Source organism: Rhopalosiphum maidis, chromosome 1 (assembly GCF_003676215.2).
Source record: "Rhopalosiphum maidis isolate BTI-1 chromosome 1, ASM367621v3, whole genome shotgun sequence".
Lineage (NCBI taxonomy): Eukaryota > Metazoa > Arthropoda > Insecta > Hemiptera > Aphididae > Rhopalosiphum > Rhopalosiphum maidis.
This window is the reverse complement of record NC_040877.1, coordinates 34,134,412-34,160,460: the sequence shown is the minus strand read 5'-3', so window position 1 is coordinate 34,160,460 and position 26,049 is coordinate 34,134,412. Positions and strand designations below refer to the sequence as shown.

General features: G+C 25.9%; 1 protein-coding gene across 1 annotated transcript; it reads right to left on the bottom strand.

Moving 5' to 3' along the window:
* Positions 1–508: 508 nt before the first annotated feature.
* LOC113548409 (CDC42 small effector protein homolog) lies at positions 509–23,044 on the bottom strand. Its single transcript, XM_026949275.1, has 4 exons — positions 22,764–23,044; positions 3,739–3,891; positions 2,173–2,343; positions 509–1,480 (listed from the first exon to the last, which is right to left on the bottom strand). Exons 2-4 carry the CDS (start codon positions 3,823–3,825, stop codon positions 1,472–1,474), a joined length of 267 nt encoding a protein of 88 aa, XP_026805076.1. The 5' UTR covers positions 3,826–3,891; positions 22,764–23,044; the 3' UTR covers positions 509–1,471.
* Positions 23,045–26,049: the final 3,005 nt, after the last annotated feature.

Genomic DNA, 26,049 nt, shown 5'->3' with positions numbered 1-26,049 from the left:
TAAAAAAATTTAAAATACATTTTCAAAAAAAGTTCTCGGGCTTTCGGCGTTTATATTTTACTAACTATAAAATTAAATATATGTAATCAGCACCTAATACTACAATGCGTCTAATTAAATGATTTTAAATTACATTATTTATCTTGGTAAAACCGAGCTTTAAGTTTGTAGCTTATGTATACAATTAACAAAAATGTAAATAATATGTGATATTGTAAAATAATTTAAATTAAAAGTATCCAGACATTTAGTGAAGAGCGTTAAGACTGACGGTTTCGTGCAATATCAGAACACTTGATAATGTTCCTAGAGTATTGTGTAAACACTTTTAAGAGTAAAATTTAATACATAATATTTCTCAAATGTTGTACACAATTCTAGACCTTTGAAATTGAAATACACGTTAAACGTCAATTTTTAGAATGGAAAACAATATTATATTGATTATCAATTTTTATTACATAATATATATAATGCAAACATAAAAAATTCATAGTTTATTGTGTGTTATATAAATTATATATTATAAAATACGCTTAAGCAGTTTTGTTTTGAAATATGAACATATAAACGTACTTTAAATATACAAAATTGGACAATTAGAACACACTTATACACTTTGAGCTCACAATATATAGTCAGTGTACGTATTAATATTTTCAAATATCTAAAACTAGTACATATATTATATAAGATTATTTAAATGCAATGTATATCTGATCAAACAGACCTTAAAACTAGCTTAAAATTTAAGTAGTTAAATACAAAGTATTGATTCTTATATACTTTTAGGCAATACAAACAAACGGTACAAGAAATCTGATAATTTATAGTAATGAAAATGTATTTTCTTCTTGTACACGGTATATATATAATATGGTAAAAAGTAAAAACCTCTATTTGTAATTATAATTAAGATTCTGATAGGTTTATCGGTGTTTTCGAGGTAATGATGTATGGCAATTTAAATTATCATATAATCGTTTTGATTCTCATTATCATATTATTACTATTACACAGTGGCATTGATCGCATAATATTGTAACATTAAAAAAAAAATAAATATTGGCGTGTATATAAAGACTAAAGAGAGATTACTAAAACATTACGACTAATTTCAAAATTTATTTTACATAAACAAAAAAAAAATAAGTAAAAACATTCATATAAATAAAACCAGACTAGTATAAGACACTTATATCAAGTTGATCTGTCGCGAACTATAAGCCACGGCCATGACTAAACTTGATGAATTAAATAAAATTTTAAAAATAAAGTAAAAAATAATAGTTACTTATTATAATAATAAAGAATGTAAAAACACTAGTCTATAACTATGACGACGGATCTCCTCCATACACAAGTGGCTGCAATAAGAAAAAAAATATGGAATAACAGTTCCAAAATTGTGTTCGGTACACGAAGAGAGTTTTTCGATCACAGTTCTCTTTTCGATTGATTTCTGGCAAGTTTAATTAGCCTGAAAAAAAAACAATTGGTTTATACACTTAGTTTCACACAGTCGATCGTAATAATCGCTAACAAGCAACACGTATGCTATGTCCTCGACAACGACAAAAGTTGAGTCGATGTATTGTTAACATTTTACAAAACAAATGTGAAACACATTTTAAAACTAAAATATTTATCTGCCGTCTATGATGAATAATCTGCAATAAACTATTATGTTAACAACTTTATTCAATATTTTAATTATATGCATATTATATAAATTTCAATATACTCTAAGGACAGAATTTCTATTATTATAAATTTGTAAATCATATAAGAACATATAAAAATTATCAAAAAATTAAAAAATCTGTTTGATTATTTATTTTAATTTTCTTATTGTATTATGTATACTATACTAAGTATATAAACAATATTTCAAAATAATAATCTAACTATGGTCGTATTTCTTTTTTATAATCGTTGTTTTGTCTCGTCAAAAAAGTATCAATACATAATTCAATATTTTACAATTAAAATTCACTTCGGCGAATTCTAAATCGTTAAACAATAAATAATAATTATAGTCCATAAGTATATAACGGAATTCTGCGAAATTATAAAGAAATCTAAATAACTAATACGCATTTGCAGTTGTCGCCATCGTAATACTTAGACTATATAAAAATCTTAAACACAAAAAAATAAAATAATAATCACTTCAATGGTAGCTTCATAACCGCCTTTGGACTGCATCTGCCCATGGATAGCGTGCAATCTGGAAGATCCCATTTCGACATCAGACGATCCTATGTGACCAGTATGCCGAAAATTTGTAGGTGCTCCAATCATAGATCGGTCGATGCGTACTCGACTCACGTGGCGTTTGCCCTATTGACACACGCAAAGGTCATATTAAAACAAATAAAAATTGATACCCACAAAAATGTATTTATTGCGTTTATATCAATAATATGTTTAACATAAGTGAACAAAATGTTTTATATTAAGTTTTTGTATTAGGTTATTAATAATAGATTATAACATAGTATATACAATATACTGATGATATACTTGTTCGTTCGTTTTATAAATTAACACGTCGCACGCGTCATGTTACATAATAAATTATAATATTAAACTATAATTATTAAATCGACTGAACGATATAAATTAAATATGAAAGGTAGATAACACAATATGCTATTATAATAAATATTTTTAATCTAACCATTATTTAATTAGGTATAAATATAAAACTGTATATATTTTAAGTTATAAGATTTAAACAACTTGCATAAATACACAAAATAAATTATACGTAAAGAATATTCGTTAAACAAGCCGTGAAACAGGTTTATACAACACACTATATATACAAATCTATTATCAGTGATATTAGTCTTTAAATGTTCTTAATTTTATATTCAATGATATTAAGGATACTGGAAGAATTTTTTGTAGCACATGAATTTACATAATTTTTTTATCATGCTTTTTATTTTTTATTGAAAGAATTTTAGTCAGATTTCAATATAGTGCTGTGAAATAAAATTCTTTAGTCGACAGTTGGTGCCTAGGGCGTGAATATTAATTAAAAATAAAATTTATATAAAAAAATAAAATATAATGTATTATATATTCTAAATATAAATTCTATATTGCATATCTTAAAATAATTTGGTAGGTATATTTTTCATCAACATACTTTTTCCAAAACATCTATAACTGTAAAAAGTATACCATATTATTCTCAGATATGCAGCATAGAATTTATATTTATTTATATAATACATTTTGTATTTTTTTTTTTTTGAACAAAATATTTTCTATAGTATTATCTATAGTCCCTTAGGCAGAACCGTGCAGTTAGGATTTGCGTCTAGGGAAAAATTAAAAATATTCACCCCCTATTTTATTTATCATTATGCATTTCAATTATTTTGGCGCCCCTTTAAACCATGTGCCCGAGGCGCATGTCCCCTAGGCCCCCCCACGGCACGGCTCTGCCTATAGGTATCGTATATTATTACGTGTACCTATAGTACCTATACTAACTACTAAATATACTTATAAGTAATACGAATTACGAAATGACGAATACAATAATAATATTTAGTGTTAATGAGAACTATATAATCTTAACTAAAATGAACAGAAACTATTTTCTTCAAATAGTTATTAAACACTGTACGGCACATAATATAGAAAATAACTAGTTGTATTATAAACTCGCATATAAGTATAATTTCCAATAAGCATTAAACTTAGCGTTTAAGTAATCACCTGTTGGGTACGTTGGTTTACACAGCAAGAGAACCATTGAAACAAGACTTCGCCAGGCATGTTTCCCGATCGGTATCCTGCCGACATGGTTGTACAGTGTTATTTGGAAGTCCTCTCGTGAACCGTAACAGCAACAGCACCGTAAGAAAATTCCTATAAAAAAAATATTTATGTTTAAGTTAAGGGAGTTTGTAATTTGCACTACCCTCAGGTAGTCGAAAATTTGCACCAAAGTGATTATTTATTTATTTGATTATTCCTCGATATCCTCGTTGACGTCAAGACTAGATGGACACGAATGACAATAATATTTTATTGGGATTTTTCGCCTATATTTTTGGGTTAATATTTTTAAATCCTAATGAAGTGGTCTAATATTTTGTTGATGACTTTATGTCAACAATATACCATCCGATATTAAATTTCAAATGTTTGCTGACTGTTTGACTGACAATTATATAGACAACAAATGCATGTGGATCCTTTCATGGTAATTTAACTCAGAGTTTTATCATCCACACCCACAAAAATAAAATAAATTATTAGGCAAGGTAGTAAATAGTAAAAATTGTTTCAGTATTCAGTTTATTTCTTGCATAGCGTTGTTCATTACTGTGAATCAGGTTCTAGATAATAATCTTTCCTTATAATACACGTAACAGCAAAAAAAGCATCGATGGAATTAAAGCAAAGGATTGTGAGGTGTACTTGCAGGAAAAAAATATACAATAAATCGCTGATTTTGTATAAAAAAACATCAGATATTGTGCAATTCTAAATGTCACGATAGTTTACTCTGATAAAACAAATAACAAAAACTAAAAATAAAAAAGTAGGTTATAAGTTTAAAACTAGTACCAACGTTGAGGCTTCTGGTTTTGGTTAATTCTAGTTTTAAACTTATTATTAAGATCAGCTATGATGGAGACTATAGTGTTAACTATATTATTTTTTACAATACATTAATAATTAATATTGTATTTATTGGACTTTTCATCCGTTAAACTAATAAAATATAATAAATTAAACTTGTTTTGATAGATTACAGATTTTAACTGTAACAAATGTTTATTAATTTATTATATTATGACATAAGGGAATAAAAATAAACGTTGTTCGCAATTTATTATTACTGTATTATGATCATAATAATTAATACTATTAATAGGTATACATTATTAAAACAAAATACCAACTACACAGTTGTATACGGAGTATAAAGGTATGTTAATGTTATTCAAAACTAAATTCACATTACAACATAAGATAATATTTAACATGAATAATAATAATATTGACAATATTCGTTCGCATGAACATATTATACCAGTCGGGTAATAACTAACTCCGAGATACCCGGCACATATAAATTAGGAGCTCGTTTTGAGATTTAATAACTATACGGGATTTATTTATCATAAACTAAAAATGTTGTATAATTTTTAACATCTAAATTTGCTCTTATGCAGTGTTGGGGCGTCATTTCGGGTTTTTTTCGGGTTTGCAAGGTAGGTATCGAGCAGGACATTTTGAAATTTCACCAGGCCATATAAAAATAGATATACTACGTACATAATGCTGCTCCTCAATTATTTCCTACATCATGGGCCGAATCAATGCATCAACCATCAACGAAAATAATAAAAATTAATTTAAAAACTAAATACAATAAAAATGTACTTAACAACTCAATATTTGTTTATAAGTTATAACCAATGTAATTTAAAGTTGTAATCTTGATTGACAGTATATACCAATATTGATAAATGTCAATATAAAAGTTAAAATATTTAAAATACAATTTTATTTTAATCATATTAATAATCGTGCATTAATTCATCTGCAGGATGCAAGCCAATTGGAACTATTTTAGAAGTAAGTAAACGCACACCCTGATCCCCCCCAAATGACGCCCTTGTAACAAGAACACCGATAATAATATTTACAAATGTAAAATAGTATGTTTTAAAGAGTCTTTGCACTGTAGCATAGTGTGGTATGAGTTGAAACGTATTTAACTTATAGATACGTAACACTTTTTGCTAACGAGTACCAAAAATAAACGAACAAGAACACAGGGAATTTTATTTGAATGTTGAAAAAAAAAACAAAAAAAATCTTTATCTTTTCCTACAAATATTGCTTGATTATAGAGATAAAACAATCAGTGAATTGACTAGTTTAGATATATAGTATATAGTATACAGTTGTCCCAAAAGTCCCGTATCACCCTTAATATCTCCATGGAAATCAATATATTTAAACATGGTTTTTTTTACAGTACTAAGTATGGAAATTCTGATAGAATGGCATAAAATTCAAATTTTTTTTGTGCATTTGAGAATTTAAATTTTTTAAGATAGCCATTTTGTTGAACACATTTTTTAAAACAGTTCCAAAAAAAAAAAAAATATTAAAATTCAATAAAAATTGACCAAGTTAGAGTAAGTTACGTTTTTGAATAATTGTAATAAAAAAATCAATTGTTTCACATTTTAATAATAAAATATTTATTTCAGCATGAAAATACTTTTACATACCTTATTAAATTTTTTATTTGAATAGAAATAAAAATAGCCGTGTCTTATTGTTTAGGTTAGAAAAACTGGTTACCTATTCAAAATTAAAAAATTTCCAGTAGTTTTCAAAAGCGTCACAAAAAACACTAAAAATATAACGGAAAAACGGGAATTTTCATGCATAATTAGTTTTCAACAATCTATTTAAGATTAAAGTAAAATATTTTGACTTTTTTAAGCTATTTATAGATTATTGAAATTTTTGATATTTTTTTTTCAATTAATAAAAGGTTTATTGTAAGTTGTACTTATCGTAGTAAAAAATAATCAAAAAGTGTTAGTCACAATTTTTGTTTATAAGCATTTAAAGATGAGTAAACCTAACCAGTTTCGCTGTTCAGCAAACGATAAGGCACGGCTATTTTTATTTCTATTCAGATCAAAACTTTAATTAAGTATGTAAAAGTATTGTCATGCTGAAATAAATATTTTATTATTAAAATGTGAAACAATTGATTTTTTTATTACAATTATTCAAAAACGTAACTTACTCTAACTTGGTAAATTCTTATTGAATTTTAATATATTTTTTTTTTTTGGAACTGTTTTAAAAATGTGTTCAACAAAATGGTTATATTAAAAATTTAAAATTCTTAAATGCACAAAAAATTTTTTTGATAATTTTTGAATTTAAAAAAAAAAAAATTGAATTTTATGCCATTCTATCAGAATTTCTATACTTAGTACTATAAAAAAATACGTTTAAATATATTGATTTCTATGGAGATATTAAGGGTGATACGGGACTTATGGGACATACTGTATACTAATAAATAATAAGCAATTCTACATCGCAATAATTGACCAGAAATTCAGACGTCAACATCTATTTTGTGTATACCTACTTTTATGAGGGCATGAGGCATATTAAAAACACATCCAAATAAACTATCTAAGGAAACCACATAATATAATAATTTTTAAATACATAAAACAACGACGCGAACCTTCCGACGATACACAATTCCACTGCACGAACATCAAATAATTATTATTATCATACATTCATACGCACAGGCTAGGTACAATATAATATAATGCATATACGGTATACACCCATGTATATGTATTGGCAGCTGGTTGTTGAACTTCACGACCAGGAGCACAATAGCAGGAACTATGTATGCTCAAAGAGGATAGAACTCTTCGTCGAACGGCCGAACGCGAGCAGAAGGCGGCGGCGGCAGTGGCGTATATATTAGTTATATTATATTATTATTATTATTATTATTATTATATACATACCTATACCATATATAATAATATTACGCGCTATTCGCGACGATGATGTACATATACATCATATATGCGCGGGGGCCAGCAGCTCTGTAACGGGACAAACAAGTCGTGTAATGGCGGCGGCGAACGGGTTACGCTAAGTCTATGACGATATATACATTATTATTTGTATTATAATAATATGCTATCAATCTATGTAACATATAGAACGTATGCTTTATTTTTATTATTATTATTTAAACGAGTTAGATAACAACGAGAACTCACCAGAGGGGCTGACGATTGAAAATTATTTCGTAGGTATAACAAAATAATATTATATTATACAAGCAACGGGCATCGAACAGAATATGTAATAAACAAACACGCGCATGTTATAATATACGACAGCCGACAATTGTTATTATCATCGAATCATTTGAAATAAAAAGTGCGCACCAGGATAAGTGAAAGTATAATATTATACAGGGATACCTGCCATACGCGTCTAAAAAGCAGAGAAAAAAAACGTGTTTTTCATTTTTTTTTTTTGGTCAGATTAATGACTGTTTTGTTTTGTCATCGTCGTCGTCGCCACCGCCGCATACATAATAAAAATAAACGTACCTATATAAGAGACAATGGTATAAGACACAACGTATATATCTGAGAGGAGGAACTAATCGTTCGACTAAAACTTGCCGCGTGGGCGATAAACAGGAAACGCAAGTATGTAGTAAAAGCGCTTTGTAGCAGATGAGTCACGCACTCACGCACTCAAGCACTGCAGAAGTGCAGGTGCTAGTAGTTGCAGTGATTTCCTGATTTACGTACAAGTAAAAAACAATGTCATAAACTTATTGAATGTTTTAAATATGCGAGATAAAACCACTTCCAAAATTTTAAATAAAAAAGAAATGCAGAAAAAAATTGCAATAAAAAAATAATGAGATCTTCAGCATACTCTGTACAGCATTAGTGCCCGCAGGAAATTTATCAAGGAGTGGCATAATGAAATCAAACACCAAAAGATACATTAAAAAAAGTTTATTCCTTGTAAACTACAAAATGTGTTAGAATTAAATGAAATAAAATACCAACCCCACACACTAAAGTAAAAATATTGATGAAATGTTTATAAATCAAAATAAAAGTTAAAATGTTCAACATTCTATTTGAATTCCAGGCGCCCATGTAGTACAGTTATTACCTTTTGGTAAAATTCGTTTTTATCATAACTCTCTAAATACAATAGAAAAAAAAACTAAAATTAAGTATAAGACGTAAATTAAAATGGATAACATAGGTATATTATATAGTATTTTCCATGGACATAGTATGCGAATAGAAAAACTTATACTGTATCTAACTTGCGGAAAACTGCATGCTTACAGTCATGCTTATTCATTGTCAAAACCATGTGGAAACCAGAAGTAACCTAGGGATTCCAGACAACCTTTTTGAAGCTCTGAGCCTAATTACCCGATTGAAAATAACAGAATTCAATTATTTTATTTCTCAAACTAATTTAATTGTATAACTCAATCTAAGAAATCTAGTATATTTGTTCATATTTAGCTAATTGTTTATTATTTTTGTAAGCTAATAACCTAAGTTGTTAATTCTGTACCAAGAATAAAAATTAATAAATATACATATATATATATATTATTATTGAACATCAAAAAATTATTGTTTTCAAAGAAGATAGAAAAATGTGTGTATAATGAAAATCTACAATATACCCCATTAGAAGTATTATTTTGTTTAGTACCAACAATTACTATAAGAAAAATATCCTTAAACTTTTCTGTGGGAAAATATTAAGTTTTATCTAATTCTTCTAAAGTCTTTATAATAATTAACTAGGAAAAAATAATATATACCTATGTATACCTATGTTTTATAAAATTATCATATTTTATAATTGATAGTAATTAATTTTTTAATACGCCTGTTCATTATCTACACATATTCTCTTGACATAATAAAAAAAATCCCATGGTATTATGGTCAAATAATTTAAAGTAATAACGTTATTATGTACTCTTATATAATATAGGTTACCTATATTATTTTATATTATATTCATTGTACAGCTCCTTGAAATAAACTTAAAAATTATGATACATAAATAATAATAGCATAGTGGAGAATAATAAACTATATCTGTACGCAGTGACGGACGCAGGGAGGGAGGTTTGGGGAGTTCAAACCCCCTCTTTCCAAAATGAATGAATGATTAATTTCAAATAATAAATAATTATTTCAAAATAACGATAATTATTCTTATTTTTTCAAACCCCTCCCTCCGAAAATTTTTCCTGCGTCCGCCCTTGCCTGTACATATTATCGATGTGATAAATAACATGCAATTGAATTATATTATACCTCGGTAATATTTGTCACACACAAAGATAACAATTATTGTTAGGTATATATTAAAAAGAAAAATAGAATGATAAAATATTTTAAAGAAAAATTAAAGAATATTTTAGATACAGTGGATATAAACATTGATAATTAAATTTGACGTTAATGATCTCAGACTAAGTGTAAAATATTATCTATTAGTATTCTACCTTTTTAACTTCCTTAAATACCAAAAGTACAAAATTATAAAAAATTATAATAATCTAATAAAACTAATGGCAATAATAAAAATAATTATTCCATAATGTTTTTAATTAGTAAAGTCACCTACTCATTGTACGAAGATTTATGTTAAAGACATTAATATTATATGATGGGTATCACTTACAATTTAATGATCCTGTGTAATTCGAAACATTAACCAACGATAACAATCGAAACGAAAACTCAATTTACAGACACGAACAAACTAATAATTAGAAGCCGTATAAGCGCATCCATAAACTAAACGATTCAATACATATAACACAATTAAGATTTTAAATAAAATAAAATATAAATGATACTACTTTAGAGTTTAGACTAAACTTTAGAGCGTCATTTATACAATGTCGATAAATGTAATAAAACAAAATAAAAATAAATATTAAAGAACAAAATTGGAAAAATAACAGCATGGTTGTAAAATAATACATAATCACCTGTATCCAATCTTAAATTTACATTTTTTAAAGAAATTGAATTTCCATGGGAATACTATTATACGCATTCCATTCTATCAACCCGTCAATGTATAATGACTACTATTACAATGACGTATTCATTTAAGACATAAACATAATTAACTCTTTTAAAAGTAAAGATAATAAATCCGTTTATTATTTATACAATATAAGATCAGTAATAGAATTCTAGTATAAAAATAGGTGCATTTGAATTTTTAAAATAAAATGTATCTATAATATATATATAATTAATAGTATACTACAGTACACGAAATATAAATTAAAATTATTAATAAACAATAATAATATCAATAATATTATCTATATAATGATTAATTTAAACAACATTATTCAATTATTTATAATAACGATAAATAAAACCTATAAAATTGGTTTTATTATTATCATCTTTTGTTTTATCACTGAATTCATGTACTTGTGTAGGATGTGGTTCGATACCACATGGCCCAGGGAAATACAATTACAAATCGTGAACTATTTTTTTTCTAATACTATACATTTCGATAAGTATATCTATCTAATTTAGGTCGAAGTGCAAACCATTTATGACCTGTGACTTAACAGTACACAATCACGAAGTGCTCATAAAAAAACATAAGTGTATGTCATAGAGCATTGATATACAAACAAAAATTGAATCTCAAAAAATTAACAGACTAAACTAATTAATAACATTTACACATACATAGGTAACTCACAGATCGTAATATTATCAAATAGAACGTCAAAATACAAAAACAAAAATTATTGGAGAAAAATAAAAAAGAAAGTAAGTATAATAATAAATCGTAAAAAACGGAACAGGATATGGTACAATAACACGATAATTTCTGTGTCTGTACCCTTGACATAAGTATGACCCAGCAAAATGAACCGGTTTTTTACTCACGACTATTACCACTCTATCTAGATACATTTTTCTCAATCAGTCTCTCTCTTCTTTTATAACATGCCTATTGTCTTTTTCATGTTGCCTTGTTTACAACGCGACCCATAAAACAATATAAAAGCATCATTTACGTTTTACTTTCTCTTACCACGCTATTGCCAAAATTTAAGGGTCGTAAAAAGAATATAATTTATATTTATTCGAGTTCTAATATAATAAAATAAATATCAATACCGGATTTGTTTTTTATCCTTTTTTCAACTACTTATAATATAAGCGGGAATGGTTATTTATAATGCGATACAAATTACAAATGGTATCACATAACCCAAGTGAAAACAATGATTATAGCGATTCGTTTACACAAAAAATGTTTTTGACCAAACCTATATTTTATTCATAAAATTATATTTATTAATAAATAACGCATTTATACTACTAAGATCTCAACGGATATTTCTAATTTACAAAAATATAGTGGGTATAATAAATAAATGTTGATGGGTTTTCAATTTTTCAGATATTAATCACTGATCGTAATTTTTACTTTGTATTTTTGAGAATATGTACATTTTTTATTATATCTTTTCTGTCTAGCGACGAAATAAGAGGTGTTATATGTAAATGTGTAAGAGAAAAAAATCATAAATAAGCTGGGAAAAAGAAGTTCATATATATTCCAACATATTCCAATATTTGTTTAGAAATTTGGCATACTGTATACCTATTTATGCTTGTACACGCACGCACACACACACACACACACACACGCCTTCACAAACACAGTACTAGGTAACAATAGCGAATTGAATTTACTACGGATAATATGATGTAAAACCTGGTTACGTGATGATATTTTTGGTTCACGCAGTAGTTGATATATAATAATATGCCACGTGATACACAACGTTGTAAATGTATACGTATATATTATTATATTATTTAATGATAATCAATTATTATTCGGTATATATTCAATGATTTATCATGCATTAAAATTTAAAACTAGTGTACACTTGAAGTTTTTAGAAAATTCAACCACCTTCTAATAGTAAACTACTATATTCTAAAGGTCCACTACGTTTTATCTGCGAAGAGAGCCAAAATTCCAATAAGTCCTACACACGTGTATGCAATAAAATATTTTTATTGAACACGTGGTATTACGGGGAGTAACGCGTATATACTGTGCACTACCCAACCGCCGACGAAGCAGATGAAGACAATCACGACATCACAATCAGTTTTCAGTAAAAATAATTACAAGAAAATATTGAAATTATTGTACATACCAACATCAAATAGTCTGATGACAAAAATATTCAATGGAATTGTTTCATCAAACTTAGATGATTTTAATTAATTTTTTATTAAAGAAATTATTAATAATTAGTAGCTGTAGAAACTGATAGGTAAAATATTATATTCATATTTTATAAAGAGTAAAAATAAAATACTTGATGATCAATTTAACATTTTGAATAATAAATTGAACATATTAAAAATTCCCTCGCACTAGAGTACCTATTAAAATATGTTCTATTCTATGTGTGTTCAACGGCGTATATATGGGGAGGGGTGGGGTTCAACCCCCCTGAAATGTATGGTTGGTGCGGGTATTGATTTTGATTATATAATTAATTGGAATTTAAGAATGAAATTTGTTAACCCCCCCTCCCCTTAAATTAATTGTGTGTGATAAATGCCATTAAAACTAAACTGCAATTTTATCTAATAAGGTATTTTATGGCTTTAAATAATCAAATTATTTACCTTATACTGATAGGTCATAGATCGATATCAACACAATAAGAGCATGTTGATTAATTTTATGAAAAATATTTAAATAAAATGCTGTTATAAGACCATGAAAAATAAAATATAATGCTTCTAATAACATTTTAAGTTAACATGAAATTAATATAAGTAATAATTAGTGATAAATAGATTATACTATTTATACTTACTAAATGAATGTCTACTAAACATTAAATAATGTGTATACCTATTTAAAAAAATTATCTAGTTTAATTTGTTTATACATTACATAGGTATCTAGTGAGTAGTGACTCATTTATTTGACTAGTGTTATGTATACTTTAGTACTTTGGTAGTGTTAGCCACTATAGTTACATAAGATTAGAGTATAAAAAATTTCAAACCAAATTATGGAAATTAGCTAATAAATTCACATAAGTAAATTCAACATAAGGAACTTTCAAAGTACGTGTCGTAAGAATGTGTATTTGATGGTATAAGTATGGTGAAATTTTTCATAAAAACGTGAAAACTCAATTTTTTTAACAAAATATTAATTATATTAATACAGAAGTGGAGTAGTGTCGACACATTATTACTAAATTTAAATGTAAAAATATAAAATTTCATTGTAATTTACCTAAGTATTCTGTATTTCTGAATCATATTGTATAATTTAAACATTATTTCATATATTTTTTGTCAATATAAAACTTTCATATATTTTTATAATATTAAAAAAAAACAAGCAATAATGGCAAATATACGTAAAAATAACCGATTGTTAAAAAAAACAACTAATTATTTTATTAAAATATTTAAATATTACAATCTTAACTTGTACTTTTTTTCAATCATAAATCACAATTAATGTAAAAATTCAATACGAAAAATATAATTAAATTCGTTAAGACGTTTAATTTTATAGATCTAGAGATTTTCAGATTTCATATAATATTACTTGTTTCATCAGTACAAAGAACAAAAATTTACTGACATAATTTAGGTACTCAATAATTTATTGACATGCTTTCATCAATAAAGTGGCAGATATTAATTGCCTATAACTTAACGATACAATATAAAAAATGACGTTTTATGAACGTGTCTATAGACATACTTAAAACTATTACGTTGATGACAAATGAGAATTACTAATTCATTTTAATAAAAAAATTAATATATAATCAATAAATTGTACATAAGAAAAATATTATTAAATTATATAATTAAGTAGAATTTGAGGTGTTAAAGGGTAACGGTTATAAAAGTCACCCACTCATAATTTTAGACAAAAATATACTTAGTATATTTTATAATCTACATTACGAACATTGTTCCATTAAAATCGGGATAAAATCATGAGCACATTAACTGCCCTTCCTGACTGGTCATCGCTCTTTCATAAACATTTTAATTTTAAACTACCAACAAGGGACCACTATATAAGGGATGTAACTTTATAAGAAAACCTAGCTAAAATTCAGGAATATTTAATTACTAATTATATTACACATTGAATTTTATACATTAACTTTTAAATATAATAGTAGTCAATAGACCTTTAACGAGATATTAAAATAATAAAAACTATTAAAATATTATTATAACAATTATATGATAACACGTACGTCATATTATTGTATAATCCCTAGAATGAAAAAATGAATTTAAATGCATTATTATAGCATAAAAGATACTTAAAAAATAATTCGAAAATAATTAAAATGTCTTTATGATAACATCATTGATATTAAATTATACAAAAAAATAACTAACATAATATAACCTATTAATTATTATTTATTATTGATAAATATACAAGAAATATTTGGGCAATATACAAAATGAATAAATAAATTCTTGAATATTACTTGTCACCAATTAGAATATTACAACAAAATCTTGAAATAATTATTTACCTATATCGGTTTATAAATTGTATTAACTATTTGATAAAATTAAATATAACTAAAATATAAATATATATGTATATAATATAAACAACCATATCAATTTTATATTACATAAAACATAATATATAGGTAGAACTAATAATTTATATTTTCGTTAAAAGATTAAATTGTTAATAAACTATAGCCATAAAATATATAGTTTAGACATTTTCCAATATTTATTTTTTGGAAAGTATCAAATTGAAGTATCAAATTGTATACACGTGGTCTGACGTAGATACGTATTTTAACTATCAACTAAACGTTATAGGAACTAAAAATAAAACATGAAAACGTGTCAGCTAGGTACATAAAAACTTATTTGAGTTTTATATGTATATTTTAAAATGTTAATACTTGATAAACCATTATAATGATATATGTAGTAATGACGTATTGTGATGCCAAACATATAAACTAAAACAAAACAGCTTTATATTCCTAGAAGAGAGTATAATTTTAAAGCTCTATTATTTAACGTATGTTTAAATTTATTATTATTCAATACTACCAAATGATCATTGATCAAAAAATATTTCAGACTTTAAATGCTTAGGAAACATTCAAACATAAACTTATATATACCTTAATATTATTATATGATAATTCACGGTCTAAATCAAATTTCATTAATGACTTAAAAACGGGTTTAAAATGTAATTAACTATATATAATATACATAGAATATTAGATGCTGAATTATCATGATGATGGGTCAAAATTGCAATGTCTATGCAAACATTTTATTTACTAATAATTATTATTACATATTTATAATTAAATGCATACGAAATACCAACAACGAACTATAAATGTACTTTTGACAAAATTAAGTAACTGGGTAAAACTATTATTTTAATAGAAATTAACAAATATTAAATATTAAAAAGTAGGTAAATATCTATGTTTAAATGTTTTAATAAAAACTAATTGAATACATATGCAAATGTAAACAAATAATGATATAAATTTAAATTAATAACACAAAATAAGTAATTTAAAAGTATAGAATTAAGCATAAATAAAAATAAATTATTGTGTATACTATTAGTAAAATGAAGTTATGAAAAGCATACAGCATATTATATAAATATATCGTATTCCATATCCATATTACATAACTGATATTTAATAGCTTTATCAAAATAGGTACTATATTATGTACGAATACAAAACGTTTTTGATTAAAAAAAAAAACATAATAACACCTCAAACTATGATTTTATACCTGTATTTTAGTCTAGATATCTGTGCATGGGTGGAATTACGTCAGGCTAATTGATTCCGTATTAATGTATACATTTGCTAAGAACATTATTTTAAATGTAATAAAATAAATTACTTATGTTATACGTTTGTATTGTAATGAAAAAACATTGGTGTTCCCTATCGCCCGTTACCCTTTCCTTTGGATATGATAGGTGCAAAATGACTCTCATAGTCTCATGAGTGGCTCAGTCTAATTAAAATGTCTAGTTCCGCCTATGTATCTATGTATATAATTTAGGTTATCTAATAGTGAATAAATCATTGATAAATCACATTTGACGATTGAAAGTATAATAAAATAAAATACTAATAGAATTAAGTGAGTTACAAATGATTCAAAATAATGAATTATAAGATGGATAGTAAGTGCTTATAAATAAACTTCAATATAAATATTATTATCACTTAATTATTCAACACGTGCAACTTAATTTATTGTTACATAGTTATTTTACATAAACAACAACGCTACAAACAACGCACCTAGGTTTCGGTTGAACAAACTAGTATACTATTAGTTAGTTATATTTAAAAGACAGGGTTCAGAGCCCAGGTATTTGTTATTTATTTTGCTTTGCTCATATCATTATAAGCTGTCAATTAATTTAGTTGATTTTTTTTTAGGAGGAAGCATTATCCAAGATAAAATAGATTACACCATATTACTATTTAAGCACATGGTTCATAGATGTACATACGATTAAAGTAGGGGAAGGGATATTTAAATTTCTGAAGAGAATTAATCCCCAGAAGTTATTCCCTAATGTCATGGACCACCATCAATGCGCTCTGCTATATGTATTATTTATTACATATTTACACAAATAAATTTATTATAAAACCAATAAGTTTACAGCGAATGGATGGTTTAGGGCGTTTAGGCGTCAGATATATATCGATTATAATAAGACATTTAATAAAAATGAAAATTGCTTATGAAAATAATAATTATTAGTGTTAATACTAAAATTTCAAACGATACACGTATTAAACTACAAATTCAGTTAAAAATAATCTCATAAATGTTATCAAACTCTATGGATTATAACTGTCAACAAAATCCAATGATAACTATTCACTGAAACAAATGTGACCAACGCTATTAGCAATAAACATTAGTATATTATATTAACTATATTGTGAAAAAACAACTGAAATTTATTCTGGAATACAATATTATTAAAGATATCCCAATCATAATACAAAAATTAAATTATACTACTGCGTATTATTGAATAAATAGTATAATACATTATATAAAAAAAAATATTATCCTTTTTATAATAAATAATTTACGAGACTTGGGTAAACATATTAATTTGTTCTTTAACCAAGAAAAATCAACATTTATATTCCATTAGTTCGAAAAATAAATTTTTATTACATAGCTACGACCTACCTATATTAATTGTCACAATATTTCTGATATCAGGAACACATTTTATCAAGGTTGTTATTTTTACGCAGTATAGGAAGACGTATGAATGTATGATTAAAAGTAATGAAAACGTAAAAAAACAAAATCGGTCATGCCACAAAAACTACTTGTTTCAGCTCCATGACCTAGGCGGTCAAGGCCATATCATTTGAACGGGTCAAACACATAGCTAAGGCAAACCAATCATTGTACATTATGTCTCAATAAAAACGATTGTTAATAACGTTAACCAGTTCTAATGGATATAATACTAAGAATACCACGAACATTAGTACATAGTGACATAAAATATAGTCATCGGGACTTATTTTATGCTATCTATAAGACCAAAACTGGGTCGAATCTTGGTGGAAATTGAGAATAGTTACTGTGAAATTTATTTGTATTCAATCGATGTCTCTCTCCTCCTTCAAATCTTTGATATTAAAAAGCTCAAAACTTAAAAGATAAAATATAATAAACAAAGTAATTTATTATTTACTCTTTAAGATTATTAAATTCCTTACAATAACTAAAAGACATTTGATTATCAGTTACTAGAATTAATAAGTTGTTATGTGAATGCAATAAATGCTGGGTTGCATTAAAAATGATTAATTCAATAGGTTAATAGTCTTGTACTCTTATCCTGTTAAAGCCGGGATAGGAGCATAAAACATAGAAATAAATACCTCAACTCCTACAAAAAAAAAAATTAATAGGCACATTGTTCAGTGTTCACAAACACTGACTCTATTAAAATATATTTAAATAATGTAACACTTACATATTCATATATTTTATTAAATTTAACAAATCCCAATTGTTTTACAGTCTTATAATTATTTCAAGTACCTCTTTACATTCCTTTAAGAGGACGTTATACCCGCATTATTGGTATTTTAATTTTTAAGCGAGTTTTGAGCATTTGAAAGTTTTAATATTTTATATAACCATAACTCACTTAAAAATTAAGATAAAAGATATAAATAAAAGCCTATGAGATGCCCTAGATAATATTCTTACCTTTAAATTTGATAAGATTTGATAATAGGTAAAATTATTCTAATATTAAAGCTAACAACACAAAATGTGTTCTGCTGAACAAAAATTTGCTATGATCTACATTAGTAAGACAGTGACAACACATGCAGGTATAACGTTTTCTTAATTCAATATTTAAATATTAAAATTTATAGGTAACACTAACACATACATGTCAATATTTATTAGTAATTCTCTTTCTTTTTCTTGTGTCAGGTATTATAATTAATAAGTAATTATTGAATAATGTAGCTATATTATATAAATTAAATAGTTGAAAAATATGTTTTAAAAATTATTAAAATTAAATTCTAGACCAATAGTCTACAGATAATAGCAGCTACAATAGTTGAACAAATCAGTTCATTCTAAAATTTAAATCATTAAATAAATGTATATAATTTAATACTTGTGTAAGTGAATAACCACAATAATAATTATAAAACAATGAGGTATCTAATGTCTCCCTATATTATCTACAAAAATATATAAATGCACATTTATTTTGTAAAAGTTTTAGGTAATTTTAATCATACCGATATTACAATTCTAACAAATTTTAATTTATTAAAGTATATAATATTACCTAAAATGATTTCTGAAAAATGTTTTGCTTTACTAATGTAAATTCATAAACAATAATGTAAAAATATAAATAACTCATTTTTAAAAGTGTTATTCAGTTTTACTATGATTAATTAGATTAATAAGTTAGGTTGATATTTAGTACAATTTATTATGGAACTATAATTTGAAAATGTTTATGATTACAATAATGATTTTAAAAAGTTTACCAAATCTATTTAATTTAAATACAAGGTTAAGTTAAAAGAGGGCCAAAGGGACATTTACCCAGAGGCATATCAGCTTGGTGACGTTATTAACCATTAATAACAAACTTTGCTAATAAAAAGGTACTTTATAATAAATTAACAAAAATTGACAATTTTACATTATCAGTGGCTTAAGCTAAAACCATATAAATTACAATCAGAGGTGCCTATTAAATATAAAAGTAACAATGGCATTTATTATTTTTAAATAGTATACAGTATTCTTTTTGTCACGTGATTCAGGGGATTAATCCATTATATGAAGGAGCAGGATTACAGCAATTTTTTTTCCTAGGCACCAAATAGTATAATATATGGTTCAAATCATTAAAAATATAACTATAAGTAGGATTTAAAAAAAAAATTTAAACAAAATAACCTCCTGTCATGTCTAGACATTGGCGTAAATAGATGGAGGTATCCCCTAATTATTCTAGAAGCCTCCCCAAAAAAAGTGAATTTTGCTGGATCTTTTTTTTAATTTATTCACTACAAGGAGTACAAGGTACTTGTTTATTAAATTATTATTATTTAAACATTTAATTAATTTAATAACATTTGTTTAAAATTTGTTGAAGATTTTTTTGGAATTTGTACTAAATCTCTAAAACTGTTCATTTAAAATAAAAAAATTTGGATAAAAATTTGAGCTGACAAAATTAAACTTAATTTATCATTAAATGATGATACATTATATATCTTAAATTTTGCACAATGTGACAATAAAAAGTATGGTTATATACTTGTATGAATCAAGATAGTTTCAGCAATTTAAGTATTTTGAATGTAGAAAGTGACATTAAAAATATAAAATAATTTGAAAAAATATAGAGATGTATTCAATTGCATTAAACATCTTAATTTATTATAATAAATGTAAAATGTTAAATTATGTTGCTAAATTTTACAAGAAATTGTTGCTGTTTTTTTTTTTAATAATCAAATAATTGTATTAATTTATTAAAAAAGTATTTGTTACAAATTATGTCACAATATTTATAAAATATACATATATCATAATATAATAAGGTATAATTTAAAAAAAATTAGTTGGGAACTTGAACCCCCACCTGACCATTTTTCATATTTGCGCTATTGTGCCCAGATATTATTTTTTATAAAAAGTCAAAAATATTATAAAATATATTAACAGTTTACCTAATATTAAGGTAAATAAAAAAATTCAATTAAAAAAATATTTAACACTCTATAAAAGTACCTACATTATAAACCAGACAATATGTAGTAAGTACAGGTACCTACAGCTAATTTAAGGTTGACTCTTTTATTAGGAAAAGTGTTATACGTGATTAAAAAGCTTAACTTTAAAAATTAAATTTTCTTACTCTTAACTATAAAGATATTTATTTTTTTCATTTTAAAACTAAATAAAACTATGAGTATAAAAATAATTATTAGTATTACAGATAGGTAGTACAGATACTTTCTGTTTTCTACCTATTAAATTAAGTAATTTGTATCAAACATCTAAGTTGGTGATACATAGTAATATTAAAAATTAAATATAAATTTAAAAAAAAATAATATAAAAATTATTAATTATAATTTAATGTTATGTTAGGTAAAATATAGAAAATAATTAAAATATTGTATAATAGACAATATTAATTGATTGAGTAAATTACCTAACTGTCTAATAGTATCTAAAAGTATAAATTAATAAAAGACAAACTCTCAAACAATAATAATACAAGATAATACAACTACTAAATATAATTAAATAGAAAAACATAATAAACTAAAAACTCAACTAAAAATGTGTATCAAACATTTAACATTAAAATATTATGATTAAACTTTGAAACTTTAAATGAGATAGTTTTTGAGTAGTTCAAATATAAAATCCTCGACAAAATCATATATTTCTCGGAAATATTTGAATAATTGAGTTTTTTTTATGATATAGAGTATGAACATGGAGTAAGTTAGAAATAAACCAAACAAGGTCAACACATCTTTTTAATAACTAAAAATCAACGTTAACGCATTTTAATATACATTTATTTATGTTTAAGAAATATCAGATGAAGAATATTGTATTATAATTGTTTGATGAATATTTAATAAAATACACAAAATAGTGTAAGCAGACTAGTTACTGAAAGTATTTACAACAATATGTTAGACACAAAGCATAATTAACAGAGCTGATAGCCATGATATCGAGACAACAGTTTACCTAATCCTAATAACATTGGTGTATAAGTATGATTAGAGTATAAAGACAAGCATTACTCTACAAGACTTTAGATGGACTAGACTACTACAGACATATTACTTACATGGTTGACTACATGTCTACATTACATTGCAATTCCATTATTCAATAATAAAAACATAAATGATATAGATATACAGAGTGATTCTTTTGACAATCAACACTCATAATTTCTTTAAGTACCTAGATATTATATTCACTTTTTTTTTAAACACTACTTATTATGATTGTTGATGAAAACAGTCAATTTTTGATTTTTAAATGGTAACCTATATTATTAATTTCAAAACATATTTTAAAAGGTCATAATAACATATCATTATTGATAAACAATGTCAAACAAATAGGTTTTAAAAAGTAATACTTTTAATAAGTACCTATTGATATTTATGCATAACAAAATATAAATATAAAATTAATAATATGATAGTGCTTCTTAGATTTTTTTAAATAAATTTATAATAAATTTACTATCTTTTTTAAAAATGGAGCATTTAATGATATCAAAAAAATCCTTCTATATACTCATTATTATATTATTATATTATACTTGAAAAGCATCAGATGACCGCTCGAATTGAAGAAATTAACAAAAACCACTTGTGAACAACTAGACATACCACGTCACAATGTCCCATAGGCACAGACGGTAGGATGTTAGATAATATTTATAATTGTAAATTATTTCTTTTTATCTGTACATACCGAAACAAGCTTTTTCTTTGCTCAGTGCTGGACCTCACAGAGATTTGTCTTGGCTGACTTGAGGTCGTTTCATATCATCGGAGACACAAAACCGCGTTTTACAGTTTATCCGTGCGTTGAGGAGGTACACAACTTATAAGCTAGGTTGAAATGAAAATCGAGGAATACCGGTGACGGAAAGTAAAACGACAACAAAATTCAAACAAACGCCAAAAACTACTACAGACTACACGAGACTGCGGGCACAGTGCGGACTGCGGACTGCGGGGTGATGGTGGTCGACGACCGTGCTGTTGCCTGTTGTGTACATCAGAGACGCCTTAGTCACGATGATCTCCAGTGGTGGCAATGACGCGACAGCGCTATCTCGTTGCCTGTGATCAAAGTGCGAATTTGTACAGTATCTATGCGTTCTACCGGCGCGGCACTGGAGTCAATGGATTTTTTTTAGTTTTTGGAATGTTATTTACTATTTAGTATTTTTCGCAATTTATTACATAATATGAGCTTACATCGGTAGTTATAAGTATGTTATTTTAATATATATATAGTGTATTATGCCAACTGTGTAAACCGGTAGCTTGGTTTGTAAATGCTTTTCTGTAAGACTACTGTTAAAAATGATCGATAGCTAGCCTCGGAAATGATACATATGGGTACCTACATACTTAATAATATATTATGTTATTATTAGGTTATTTTCCCCAAATGTAGCGACGATAAATTTCTACTTTTATCACTGCTTTCAATAATAATAATACATAATATGGTAAGGTATATTATTTAATATTAGCTTCTTCTAGCTGGTGTAATTTATTATTAAGAAATTATAAGAAATAAGAATAGATTTTTAAAATATTTTGGCATAGCTTTGTAAACATTTTTAGTTTCGCCTATGGTAATTACATCATAATTTATATTATTTACAAACAAATGTAATACTATAATAAAATAATTAAAAATATCGTTCGATAAATAAAGTAAAAATAATTATACTTAGTGGCATAAGACACGTCACGTGCGGTATAGGCATGTAATAGCTTAAACGTGAATAAATGCCTCCCGGACAGTGTCACTGGTTTTTAGAGATAATATTATGAGTTTATGACGAAGAGAAGAACGAGGACGACGACCTTTTCATCCATATTATGTATGTACACAAGAGCTGAGCATACGCTTTACTGCTTTAGTTTTCGACTATTATTTACCAAAACGTACATAATATAATAACAACAATAACGTACACCTACGTTTCAGGACCGGATTAAGAGTTTCCCAGGTTAGGAGCCTAGTAGTCCAAAGGACCCTTAGTCCTTACAATGTTTATTATCAATAACTAAATTTCACTTCTTTTAAAAAATGGTATAAAGTTATTAATTGTACAGAAATATCTTTAAAATTTTTTAATATTTGTCAATTTTCATTACATGCAAATATACAATATTATACTTTAAATGTCAAAATATGAATATAGTATTTTAAAACTTATTTTATTATCTTATTTTCTCTTCTTTTTTTGGAACTCCAGAATAATTTCATCAGTATTTATTTCTTTTAGTAGAAATCTTTCTATGTCTATGGTCCTTAATGCTAGAGCGTTTAAGATTTTAAGTGTAGATTTTTCATGGTAGACCTTCGTTTTTCACTCTTTTTAAATTTGAAAATGCTATTTCTGCGCTGTAGTTGGCAACTAAAAGACATAATTACAAATGTCACAAGTTGTAATAAAGTAATAACATTTCCGCAGAAGTAGTATTCAACATTTCTTTAGCTAAAACTAAAACTGAAGCTATTGTTAATAATGTCTTATAGTTTATGATCATGGTTTGTATTATTTGAAAAATGGATAGCCGACTTCGATCAATTTAATTGTCTAATATGGATGTTTTTAAACAGTTTAAACACCAAACCTTTGTGGACTGATATAGACAATAGCATTTTATTTTTAAACAAATATAATCTACAATTAAACGACACTTTATTATTTGATCAATCTCAAAACTTAAATTTGTTTTTGTCACAAATTGAAAAAATGAAGATTTTTCATCATTATTATCAGATAAAGAGTGGGTGAAATATTTTAAAGAAATAAGCTATGTATGATACATCTTCAGAACTATTAAAAATATGCACGTTTTACTTCCCCATATCTGCTCAAAATGCCAATGTCAAAAGAATATTTAGTCTTATGAAAGTACAATGGACTGATGATAGAAATAGACTTCAACTCGATTCTGTAAAGCATTTGTTGATGATACAATACAATTTTAAGCATTTTTACTGTACTCAGTTTTATAATTATTATTGTATTAAAAACATAAGTTTTCTATCAAAAATTAGAAGCAGTAATAAATATTAAATGCTTAAACACATATCTTAATCAAGTACCTATGTAATTAAAATTATATAAATAAAAACTAATTATTTACCAAATATATGATAATATTATGTATTTCAGTATTAAGTATTTCATACATAATTTAGTATATAAAATGTCTTGTTAATTAAATAAATATTACCTATGAAAGTAGATTTTTCATATTATCTTTGTGGCTTTATATATTATGTACTCTTTTCTTAAAGACACAATGTGGTAACCCTAGGTATACTGCAGTTACAGGAAAAACAACGGTTAATAATCGTCGGCCGATACAAAATTATATTTTTGGTAGATTATTTTACAAAAACGAGTAGATACTTAAATAGTGCATTTGTACCTATTATGCAGTAGTCATATATTAATATTTTACTGTCACTCCATAAAAAGCGGACTACTATTAAATACACATATATATGGGCGAAGAAAATTGAGCACTTAAAATTTGGACGACTTACGGATGGTTGAAAAAATAATACAGGTTGCTTTATTTTTCGAGTTCAAACTATTTAGATGCTTGCCATGTGTCTTCCTACTCCAGTGCTTGGCTAAATTTATAGCCACGTCTGATGCCTTTATGTCTTCGGGATAATGCAGGTGGCCGAAGTTCTATCTAACTATACTAATACATAAACAGGCGAATTTCGGTGAAATTATTCATCATCTTTTAGAAGGTACAAAAAAAAATATATTTTACAACGTATTCATCGTACGCCATTAAATTTTAAGTACTGCAGGTAGAACGAATACTGCAGACTAGTGACTAGTACCCATAACCCATATTATACTATTATATTAATTTTACGTGATTCAACGATGCGCGGTGTCTGGTGGTATTATACACAAATATACATCATACGTCATCATTAATCTTGTCGTTGTTCCGACAAAAACTTAATAGTTTATTTA

What these genes read in the sequence shown, in the direction of transcription:
- LOC113548409 (XM_026949275.1), bottom strand. Translation starts at nt 3,825, where the DNA reads ATGTCGGCAGGATACCGATCGGGAAACATGCCTGGCGAAGTCTTGTTT. An exon ending in TAAACCAACGTACCCAACAG is followed by an intron (nt 2,344 to 3,738) that starts GTGATTACTTAA and finishes GTGTGTCAATAG; the next exon opens with GGCAAACGCCACGTGAGTCG.